The 12,237-nt window shown below is 36.7% G+C and overlaps 1 protein-coding gene across 16 annotated transcripts in view; it reads left to right on the top strand.

The window, feature by feature from the left end:
- The window catches only part of LOC107879895 (ABC transporter C family member 12), a 119,895-nt gene that overhangs the window by 67,603 nt on the left and 40,055 nt on the right, over positions 1-12,237 (top strand). For 11 of the 16 annotated variants that reach the window (XR_007052600.1, XM_047407564.1, XM_047407556.1 and 8 more), the window contains 7 exons: positions 767-841; positions 1,771-1,878; positions 2,802-2,936; positions 10,247-10,392; positions 10,485-10,578; positions 11,077-11,244; positions 11,770-11,910. Coding sequence is in view for 15 of the 16 variants with exons in the window: in XM_047407564.1 (XP_047263520.1) it covers positions 767-841; positions 1,771-1,878; positions 2,802-2,936; positions 10,247-10,392; positions 10,485-10,578; positions 11,077-11,244; positions 11,770-11,910 (867 nt within the window). In the remaining variant the exon portion in view is untranslated. The remainder of the gene's footprint in view (positions 1-766; positions 842-1,770; positions 1,879-2,801; positions 2,937-10,246; positions 10,393-10,484; positions 10,579-11,076; positions 11,245-11,769; positions 11,911-12,237) is intronic. The other 5 variants (XM_047407570.1, XM_047407559.1, XM_047407572.1 and 2 more) reach the window with 3 other exon arrangements.

Raw genomic sequence — 12,237 nt, 5'->3', positions numbered from 1 at the left:
TTGAGCCTTAAAGCGAGGCTCAAAACGTATTGAGCGCTTTACTTCACTTTATGTGCGCTTCAATTTCGTCTTCAAGTTTCTCCTTGCCACCGAGCCTCTTTTGAAGAGGTGACACTAAACTATTGACGTTTCAGTTAATCATAATTGTTTTTCAATTTCTTTATTCATATATTTTTCTTTAATGCTTAAAATTATTAGTCTTGGACTAAACATAAATATTTGTATTTTTTCATCCTTTGTGCGTTTTTCCATTGAAACCCACACTTTTCTTTGGGCTTTTAGTCCCAGCTGACCTTAGAGCTTTTTGGCGCTTTTCGCTTTTGATAACACGACTGTTACTTATTTTCTGTACTGCTTTAGACGATTTTTCTTGAGCTGAGGGTCTATCGGAAACAGTCGCTCTACCTCTGAGGTAGAGGTAAGGTCTGCATACACTCTGCCCTCCCCAGACCCCACTTCATGGGATTATACCGGGCATGTTGTTGTTGTTCATTGTTCTAGAAGGAAGTGTGTGTGTGTGTGTATGTATTTTTATATATATGTATTTGTGTATATATATATATTATTTGATGCTTAGCAAACATTGTTGAACTTAGTTATATTATCTAAATTATGTAATGGTGATCACCTGGTTTCTTCTTGCTCAACACTAGATAGTTCAGAACTTGAATATCTGGGAATTCCTTTAACTTTGCTTATCTAAAGAATTTTGTACAATATAACCGCTTATATATACTTTCTCAATTGTATTTTTTACTTGGTCCAGTCATTTGGAGTACTATGTGAAGCTCAGTACTTTCAGAATGTCATGCGTGTTGGTTTCAGGATGAGATCAACTCTGGTAATGTCTTTCTTAATACTACAGTGCATGTCCTATTCTTATTTTTGGATTGTCCTCCAGTCTCTTCTGTTTGTAAACAATTCTATACACTTGAGCACGCTGCCCACATGATTGATTTCAATGATATTCTTTTTACCTTATTCTTTACTTCACTGCCAAGATAAATCATGAAGACCAATTTCTTTTTTTTTTCCCTTCTTTTTTATGTACGATTAAATTCCCTATGTTGCAACAACTTTGACAATATGGGTATGAACACCATAAAACATCCATCATAACTCTAAGATACAAAATTATGCTCTTTGGTAAACGCAGAGTAATAAAGTATAGCATAAAACAGAACTTTTGTTAACTTTGTTTGACAATCATAATTTTGTGGAGACAAAGATAAGCCCATTCACCTTGCACCTTTTGTGCAAACACATTACCCTAGTCAATGTACTTATTTTCCTGTTAGTTTTTTAATCTTATATGTTATTAGTTTTAACTATGACAACTCTAGAAGCTGTTTCCTACTTTGAAGAAATTGCCTATAAAATATTAAGCTGTATATCTTAAGGGATGGATATATACTATTCGGCCATCTAGTGTACCAGAAATTGCTGAAGTATACACTAAATACACACTTCCTTGCATATGGTGTGTGTATATGTTGTGTATGCATATGCATATTTATGTATAGGTTTGTGTAAATATGTATATTATGTGTATAGGTATTTAAGATATGTATATTATATGTATGTATAGTATATGTATATTAGTATGAAGTATACACTACCTGTATACCATGTACATATTTTTTAAACTTGATGGCACAAAGATATTGGGCTGCAATTTTCTGACTTTTAGTTGTGTAGAGGATCACATCATAATCTGTTTTTGGAAGTCTTGTCAGTGGGTTAATAAGAGTTATTTGTTCTTGCGTTAAGGTTGCAGCCATATTCCGCAAATCTGTGAGATTAACACATGAGGACCGTAAGCAGTTTCCATCTGGAAAAATTACAAATATGATCACAACAGATGCTAATGCACTTCAGGTATCATAGAACAACACTCTCTTATGTCTTCGTCCCTCCTTTTAATATGTACAATGGTGCCACATGGCAGAAAAATTTGGTAAGGCATGAAAGAAAGGTTCAGTTTATAGTAATTAAGTGTGGGACCATATAATAGCGGTGCAAATTATTAGTGACAGCAGAGATAAGTTCAAAGTTACATATTTGGCTAAATGTTCTATGTTGAAATTAAATCAAGTACTCCCTTACATCCCAAGTTATGTTACACTTTCTATTTGGAAACATCACAATATCCAACACTATTGAAGTACAAGCATTCTCTTTAACTTTCACAAGGTTTCAAAAATTGAAATCCATTTAGTTATTCAATATCATAAATGATTTACATTTTTTTCTTTTACAAGTATTATCCAACAGCTATTTCAGTATTGTTCCTTATGGAAGTCAAAGGTGTCTTCTTCGTTGCCGTAGTAAATAGGAGAGAAAATAAATTGAATTCTTCGTTTTTACAAAATCTTACCAAAAAAAAATAGGAGTAAGCTTGTGACACGTTCACTAAAAAGAATTCCTTTGTTTAGTCTCAACAACTAGTCAATGATCCAATGCTCACTCATCTCCAATTTTTAACTTACTCTTACAATGATCTATGCTATTATATCTTCCATACGAAGAATCTGTTAAAATGATATGTCGGCTTTATTTGACATCCATGATGACAGACTACAATATGAAACAGATGCCTCCACATTGTTTATTAACAATTAATGGAACCCAAGGGTCTTAGTTTCAGTATTTGCTTGGGGGTATCTAATGTAGGATCTTAGACAAGTTTGTATGACTACTATTTTATATGCATTATAGATGACTAGCAAATATTGTGTTTTTTCATTGAGGTTAATCACTTTTTGTTGGATAGCCGTTAATGTTATTCTTAATTTGTTCAGCAAGTATGCCAGCAGCTTCATGTTTTATGGTCAGCTCCATTTCGGATTGTCATTGCCATGGTTCTTCTTTACCAGCAACTAGGTCTGGCTTCACTTCTGGGTGGTCTTATGCTAGTATTGATGATCCCAATGCAGGTTGTCTATTCTTCCTCCAAGTCTGAGTTATTACTCACCACTAGTGGCTTCATCATTTAATCATTGCTTAAAATGTTTTTTTTGCAGTGTAGTGTTTATTAAAACTATTTTCCTGTTACTGTCTTGCCACTAATCCAAACTAGCTGACAAGTTGCTACACCTGTTGGTTGATATTATGCTTGTGCACTAGATCGAGCAACCACACTCTATTTATAACTCATCCAAGACACCAAATTACCTCCTACTATAACTCAAATGCAGATTTAGAACGTCTATCAAAAGGTGATCCTAAAGCTTTGGTATATCCAGCAATCTGCAGATGGCCTCTATCCTTGGAGAGTACGCCTTTGCCTATAGCGTACTTTACATGTTGCAGAATGCTGGCTACTGCATACCAATGACTATATAGGGAGAATCCATAGATTGACTGACAACACTTTCTGGACAATTTACTAACTAACCGCCTATATCTTCCAGGATAATTGAGTGGCTCCCCCCAATCTGGAAGGAGTTTGGCATTCAGATTCATAGATTTGTCAATGGGTTTACATCCTATCTCCTCAAGACTGTCTAAGGAATACTTTCATTGTGAAATAGCAATACCTGATCTGGACTGAGCCACCTCATGATATAGCCTCATGTTATTGGGAAAGCTCAAAGAGAAAACAGAAAAAGTGTTCGAAGGAGTAGTTCCTAAACAAACACCTTCAAGAGAGAAAACAGAGGAAACTTGCTTTACTTAACTTTCAATTCTCAAAAGTGAGTCAATCTCCGCTATTACAAGCTAATATAGGCACTGAATCTCTACTAGGAATTGGCGGGAAAAGTTGTTATAACTGTTTCCTGGAACAGTGGAAACAGTGCAGACTTAACAGCTGTAATAGATTCTAGAAGCTTCCTATTTTTGCCACCTAATTTCAACTAAACTAATTCAACTGAAATGGAAAATGTATTTAATAGAATGCTAAAACAGGAAAGTATTTAAATTGGAACATAACAATGCCCTCCGCTGGAAATTATCCTTGTCCTCAAGGATCCAGTTTAAAAATCTGGAAATTTCAGCTAAAAATCTTGAAGATCCTGCTATGTACTATCCTCCATAGGTGCATTAAGCCACTTCACCAGTACTTGGTAGCTACCTGATCACCTAGTTTCTTCTTAAGCTGAGAGATATGGAAGGTGGAATGGATTTTAGAATGAGGGGGTAGAGCTAGAGTGTCTGCTACAGGTCCCACTTTAGCAGTAATACTGAAAGGCGCATAAAATTTTGCGAATAAGTTTTTGAAAGAATGATCTTTAAGAGACAATTACTTATAAGGCTGCAACTTAATATAGACCATGTCACCTGTTGCATAAGTCTTATCTGTTCTCTTCCTGTCAGCTTGAATCTTTATCCTACTTTGAGACTTTTTCACCTGAGATTTCAAAGCCCTTAGAGTGGCCTCTCTAGCTTGCAAACATCTGTCCACAATCTCAAGAGTTGAGTTAAATGGTATATAGGGTAGAAGAGGGGTTGGCTTCTGTCCATAGACTACTTCAAAGGTAGTGAGATGAGTGGCAGCGTGGTAGGTGGTGTTATACCACCATTCAACAAGAGGCAACCACTAAGGCCTTTGCTTTGGCTTCTCATAGGTCATACATCTTAAGTAACATTCAAGACACCTAGTAACAACCTCTGTTTGTCCATCAGTTTGAGGGTGGTAGGCTGTTGATGTAAGAAATACTTTTTGCAAACTGAATAGCTCCTTCTAAAACTTTCTAGTGAAAACCACATCTTTGTCTGAGACAATGATTTTAGGCATTCCATGAAGTCTAAAAACATTGTCAAAAAAGAGTTTAGCTATATCCAAAGCAGTTTAAGGGGGCTTTAGGGCCATGAAATGTGCAGCTTTGCTAAGTCTGTCCACTACTACGAAAATCACTTCCTTTCCTGCAACTTTAGGAAGGCCTTCAATAAAATCCATAGAAATATCTCGCCACACCTTCTCAGGTATTGTCAAAGGTTGCAAAAGACTAGATGGAAGAGTGGTATCATGTTTGCACCTCTGGCAGGTATCACAAACTGATAAACATCTTGTTTTATCTTCTTCCAATAGAAGTTTTGTCTAAGCCTTTTCAAAGTAGCATTTATTCAGATCCCTGAATGACCTCCTATTGCACTTCCACGGTTGAACTGCATGAGTTGATGTCTGATATCAACATTCTTACCCACCATTATCTTACGATTCTTACTCAAAACACCACCTCGGAATTTGTATTGAGGCTTGAGGCTAACACCATTTTGTAGATCTTGGAGCAACTTGTGTAACCTCTTCTAGAATAGGAGCCTGTACACCCGAGATGCTGCACAACTGGACATAATATTCTCTCCTAGACAAAGCATCTGCTACACTCTCCTTACTAGTCTTGTAGCTTATGTCATAATCGTAGCCCATCAACTTCACCAACTACTTCTGCTGGGTAGGTGTTGTGATACTTTGCTTAAGTAAGAACTTAAGACTGTGATAATCAGTTTTAATTGTGAAATGCCTTTCCAGCAAATAGGGTCTCCACTTTTGTACAACAGTCACCAGAGCTCATAGTTCCCTTTCGTACACAGACAAGACTGTCTTTTTATCTGCTAAACCTTGGCTAAAAAATGCTGTTGGTCTACCCTCTTTGAGTAAGACAACACCAATACCAACCCCTGAGGCATCAGTCTCTACCACAAAGCTTTTAGAAAAGTCAGGTAGAGCCAATATAAGTGAAGAGGTGATTGCGGATTTCAGTTGTTCAACGGCTGCAGTTGCCTCAGTAGACCAATGAAAGTTTTCTTTCTTTAACAAGTCAGTTAAGACCCTTTCAATGCTCCCATATCCCTTGATAAATCTCCTGTAATAACAAGTGAGGCCCAAGAACCCTCTAACGACCCTTGATGGTGGTTGGTTGGGGCTAACTTTTAACAACTGAAACCTTCTGTTCTTCCGTAGCTACACCTTGTTCAGAGATTACATGTCCTGGGTAATCAATCTGTTTAACTCCAAAGGCACATTTACTCTTTTTCACATACAACTTCTGAGATCTTAACAACTTGAAGGCTTCTTCTAAATGTTGTAAATGAGCATCCCAACTCCTGCTGTATATTAAAAATCATCAAAGAAGACAAGAATGAACTTCCAGAGATAAGAGCGAAAAACCTGGTTCATTATGCTTTAAAATGTGGAGGGGGCATTGGTCAGTCCAAAAGGCCTGAACAAGAACTCATAGTGACCATGATGAGTTCTGAAAGCTGTTTTTGGAATGTCTTCTTCATACATCCTGATTTGATGGTATCTAGATCGGAGGTCTAGTTTGGAGAAGAACTTAGCACCTTGCAATTCATCCAATAGTTCTTCTCTCATTGGTATTGGGAACTTATCCTTGACGGTATGACTATTCAGCTCTCTGTACTCCATACACATCCTCCATGTGCCGTCCTTCTTCTATGACAATAGGAGAAGAGTAAGGACTAGTGCTGTGCCTGATAACACCTGAAGATAACAATTCCTCGACCATTTTTTCAATCTCATCCTTCTGTATCACAGGGTATGTTTAAGGTCTTATGTTGACGGGAGGGGTTCCTTCCTTCAAGACAATCTTATTGTCATGTGACCTGGAAGGAGGCAAGTCTTTGGGAACCTCAAACAGGTCCTTATTGCCTTTCAATATTTCTTGTATATCATCTGGAACTACGTCTGACTCATTCTTCATTTCTATGGAGAACATACTGGATGTACCTTTTATTACTCTCTCCTTCATAACTCCACAGAGATCATGCACAACTCAGCTGGTTGAGCCATTAGTCTGTCCATTTTTCCTTGCTGAATCATCTTCACTGAAGGAGGATGAAAACCTCTAAGTGACACCTTTTTTTCCATGACAGTGAACTTTATTTTTAACTGTCTAAAGTTCCATACAACATCACCTAATGTTACCAACCATTGAATGCCTAAAACCATGTTTCAACCTCCTAACAGTCAGTATTAGCATACCAAATTTAAACAACACACCTTGTATTTTCCAAACCAATCCTTTGGTTACATGATTGCAATCCACCTTATTTCCATCAGCCACAGACAAAGAAATGGGCTTATACTTGATAAAAAACAACCCAAACTCTTTGCTGTCGCAAGATTCAGGAAGTTATGTGTACTCCTTGTGTATATCAATACTTGAACAACCTTTCCCCTGACAAAAGAAGTTACTCTCATTATTTTGAAATCATAAACACCACTCATAGCATGCACAGACACACAAGGCATGATAGACCCCTCAGCATCTGTAGGAAAACCTCGTGTCATCATGGCAAACAACTCCACATTATCCATTATGCACTCATTTTCATCCTCTTCCAATACTAAAGGTTCCTCCACTTCCGTAGAAAATAACTACCTCTTGTTTTTTCAAACATGATTGAAACGGTACTTTTCATCACAGTTGTAACAAAGACCTTTAGACCTCCTTTCTTCCATCTCATGAGGACTTAAAAATTTAGGTTTGAACCTTTTAGGGTGTGACATAGGGTTTGTTTTGGGTAAATTCATTTTTGAAGATTGTTGTGAACTAGAAGATTGTGAATAAACCGGTTGTTTGAAAGAAGTTTTTGGGGCAAATAAAGTAGAATTAGAAATTTTGGTTTTTTGGTGGTTCAAGGAATTTGTTCTTTCTTGGATTCTTGCCAAACTAATAGCCTTCTGTAAAGATCTAGGTGCAAACACTTTTGCTGGTAGTCCAATCTCAGGTTTCGGTCCTCTTATGAAACAACCAACTACATACTCATCATCTAATTCAACTCTAGTTATAAGCTCATCAAATGCATCAACATAATCTTGTACAGAAGATACTTGCCTCAGATCCTTGAAATTACCCATGGGGTTATCAAAGAGCTCTGTCCCAAACCTTGAGTATAGACAATTCACGTATTCTCCCCATGCTGTCCATTCCCTTGTAAGCCTATTCTTCATGAATGTTTGATGCCACTGCAGTTCTTTCCCCTCCAATCTACAAGAGGCCAATTTAACCTTTGAAATTGCTGGGGTTTCATCCACATAAAAAAATTGCTCTACCTTGTAAATCCAATCCTTCAACCTAGTCCCATCAAATCTGGGAAATTCGACATGGTAATTGCGAGTAGGCAACTAGTACTCCCCCTGTTTTGTTGTTCCATCTTTCGAGCCCTCGGATTCTGCTCGTCCACCTCAATTGGGGCTTCCCGATGACCATTCCGTTGTCCATCACAAGGTCTATTCTATTGTTGCCCATGACCTGCCGCCATTGCAACAATCAATTGCTTGATCTCTGCCATTGCATTCGCGACCTTAGTGTCAGCAATGTCACCCATCTTCGAAACATAACATGCTACCCCTTCCATGATCCTTTCAATGCATTAATTTCTTTACGCATCTCATGCAATTGCGTTTTGTGGTCACCCATCTTATCCCAACCTGAAACGAATGGTGCTTATACCAATGTTATAGCCCCAATTTATTGGGAAAGTGTAAACAAAAAACAGAAAAAGTGTTCTAAGGAGTAGTTCCTGAGCAAACACCTTCAAGAGAGAAAACAGAGGAAACTTGCTGTACTTGACTTTCAATTCTCAAAAGTGACTCAATCTCCACAGTTACAAGCTAATATAGGCACTGAATCTTTACTGAGAAATTGGCGGGAAAAAATGTTGTAACTATTTCCTGAAATAGTGGAAACAGTCTCGGCTTAACAGTTGTAACAGATTCTAGAAGCTTCCTATTTTTGCCGCCTAATTTTAACTAAACTAATTCAACAAAAATATAAAGTGTATTTAATAGAATGCTAAAACAGGAAAGTATTTAAATTGGAACATAACACCTCAATACTTACAAAATTCTTCGGTCTGTTGAAGTAGCTGAAAGAGATGTTGCTTTCAGTTAGTGGTACCATCTTGATCATTGTCGGTGATAACAATTTCATCAACATAAGACAAAATAAATTCATAGATTTGGACCAAAATACTGATAAAACACAATTAATAATTTCACTATGAGTCATGCTAAACTCCTGAATTACTAGTTTCAAAAGAAAAAAAACTTCTCAAACCAGGCTTGAGGAGACTGTTTAGAAGATTGATCGACATTATCTACATACAAGACTACTAGACTCACCCTCGAGCAAGAAAACCTCTTCCTCAAGGTCACCTTGGAGAAAAACATTCCCCACAACTCTTGCTTTAGGCAGCTCGTGAGGGTGCATGAGAGTTTCTGTTGGGAGGTTTGATTGGGTTTTTATTGCCGGAGGATGATGAACCTTATGGTGGTGTTGGTTTTTGCTCCACACCAGTGGAAATAGAGATGATCTCCCATATATCACTTGTAAATTTCATTGTGATTGTCTTTTTAGTTCTAATACCATGGGAGTAATAATGACCCAAGAGAATGTACTATTAACTATGTTGCTCGGACTCTTTGAATATGTTAGCGTGTGTCTGTCGGACTCTCCAAAAGTCGTTTATTTTTGGAGAATCTGAGACAAATGCAGCGTTGAAAGTGAAGAGTTCGCGGCAATTTAGATTATTAATGTATGTTCTATATTGTATAACACTGGACCCTGTTTATACTTATTATATTCTACATTGTATATTATACACCTTTTTCATTCTGGGACACAGTCTACTAATATACATTAGGGGGTCGTGTGGTTGTGGGTTAAAGTTATGCAATTATTAGTAATGAAAAAATTAGTTCTATAGGGATTAGTTATTGAGAGTATAATTATGCAGGAATTAGTTATTCCATCTTCACCCTGCATAAAATTATACATAGATTCCCTCATGACACATACACGCATTGGTTATGCGGGATTGTAAACCAGTAACCAAACACACACTTGGTACTTCGCATGTTGTATTTTGTACATAGCAACTAAATGCTACCAAACATAGTTCTAGTTATGTTGATTTTAGTACATCATAATTTACTTCCTAACCAGCAATCAAATGAAATAACTATCTAACAGTTGTGTTAAAGACATGCTATGGGTAAGTACATACCACTACCTCAGAGGTGAAATTTTTGGAACACCTATAAGTACATAAATCATAGGGTGCTTTTCGTTGAGAACCATGCTTTTGTATGAGATACACTACTCTCTTTATGCATTTATGCAGGAATTTCCCTTTTCAATCAATAAATTTGATCACTTCATAAAAGAAGTCCACATAGCACTAATAAACTATAGATCGGAAGCTTCATTTTTTACTCAATCTTAGTCATTTCAAACTGTTATCAACCATCATAACATTATGTAATTTCCTTTTCCAGCTGGTCTCTAAAACATATGTGTTTATCCTTTCGGCGCAGACAATTATCGTTTGCTATATGCGAAAACTATCCAAAGAAGGATTGCAGTATACTGACAAAAGGGTTGGTCTAACTAATGAAATACTTGCTGCAATGGATGTAGTGAAGTATGGTTTTTTCTGCTTTGTCTTTTTTCCTTCAGTTCCCTTCTTTTTTCAGAAAATTTATAATATGTTTGATTTTCTGCGGATCAATATAGATGTTATGCATGGGAGAAGAGCTTCCAATCTAACATCCAAGGAATGAGGAATGGTGAACTTTCTTGGTTCAGGAAAGCACAGCTGTTGGCAGCGGTATGCTATAACCCGCTTGTGCATAGAATCAAACTAAATTAGCCTCAAGAAAGTTCTTTTGTTTTGGAGTGACACCTCAGTATTTGGTTCCTTACATGCCTCATCTTATCATTGAACAATATGATTCAGTAATTGTCGAAGGTTTTCCAGAAGTCCTGATGTTTAAGAGAATTTTAACTTTCAAGATTTTTACATATAGTTTTTAATTAGACAGACTTCTGAAGGTATAATCTACAAGCGGCATAATCAGCACAAACCAAAAACAACTGTAATAATCTAGTGGATTAGCGTTGTGAAAATAGGACATTGTAGAGGAATAATGAACAGGAGCTATCTCTTAGTGATGGAGGATTAGGTTTTGCTCAATGATGGTTTGACATGTTCTCTACATGACCTAATGGGGAACCTTGACTCAAATGACTTTGCATATTTTGCTTGAGATGCGGATCATTCTTTTTCTCATTGTTTCTTTTTTCTTTTCTCCCTCTCTATCAACAGTTCAACAATTTCATGCTGAACAGCATCCCCGTTCTCGTGACAGTGATTTCATTTGGAAGTTTCACTTTGCTTGGTGGAAATTTGACAGCTGCCAGAGCTTTTTCATCACTTTCTCTCTTTGCAATTCTGAGGTTCCCTTTGAACATGCTTCCAAACATAATAACTCAGGTTCTTTTTCTCAGCTCACTAGTATTGTCCTTTCTTATAATTTAGCTGCGTGGAGTTCTTTCCGTTAATATACTATTCTTCACATGTTTTCTTAATTGTAATGCAGTGTATTCTTCCATCTCTCTCGTGAATCTCCCTAAACTCCACTTCCAAGTTATTCCCTCTGTGCTTTGTCTATAGCAATTTACTAACATTAACAACCGTGAGTAGAAAATTTTGCAGAACCATACTTCTCTTTATTGAGGAATACACTACATAGGTATACGGGCCTAAAAATCTCAGCATTCTACATGGAACTCATAAATCAATTAAAACTATTTTTTTGATATCAATGTCATATAAAATGAGGAGAAAGTTCTTGAAAAATGTGTGCAAGTGTTCGTTGACAGACTTTTTATGTATTGTTCTGGACGTGGAGGACAAGATTACCAATTCTCTTTTTTCTTTTTCAGTTGGTTAAAATTACCAATTAATATTTATTAAAAATCAGGTTATTACATATTGTTCTGTCTGTCTTACACACAGGTTGTAAATTCAAATGTATCATTGCAACGAATGGAGGAGTTGTTCTTAGCTGAAGAGAGAGTGCTCTTACCTAATCCACCACTTGAGCCTGGGCTTCCTGCGATTTCGATCAGGGACGGATTCTTTTTATGGGATTCTAAGGTCTAGCTCTTCTTTATCTATCTGTAATGTTGCACTATGCCATTGGAAAAGTATTCTTTTACTCATGAAAACCGCTGGTTGCATAGTTCTAAGCAGCTTTATCAACATTTGATTTTTCCTAGCCTAAGTATTTCTTGTAGCATGTGAGAAATATAAGAGAAGAATATTATTGAATTGTTGTATTTACACTGTTACACTGAGAGCCTATTTATAGACACTATACTATAATCCTTTTCCAACTAGGAGACTATACTGTAATCTTTTTCCAACTAAGACGCTACATTGCTATCCATTTCCTACTAGGACACTACATTGTAATCCTTTTCC

This window comes from Capsicum annuum, chromosome 1 (assembly GCF_002878395.1).
Source record: "Capsicum annuum cultivar UCD-10X-F1 chromosome 1, UCD10Xv1.1, whole genome shotgun sequence".
Taxonomy (NCBI): Eukaryota; Viridiplantae; Streptophyta; class Magnoliopsida; order Solanales; family Solanaceae; genus Capsicum; species Capsicum annuum.
Note: the sequence above shows the minus strand (reverse complement) of the source record. Positions and strands in the feature narration are given on the sequence as shown.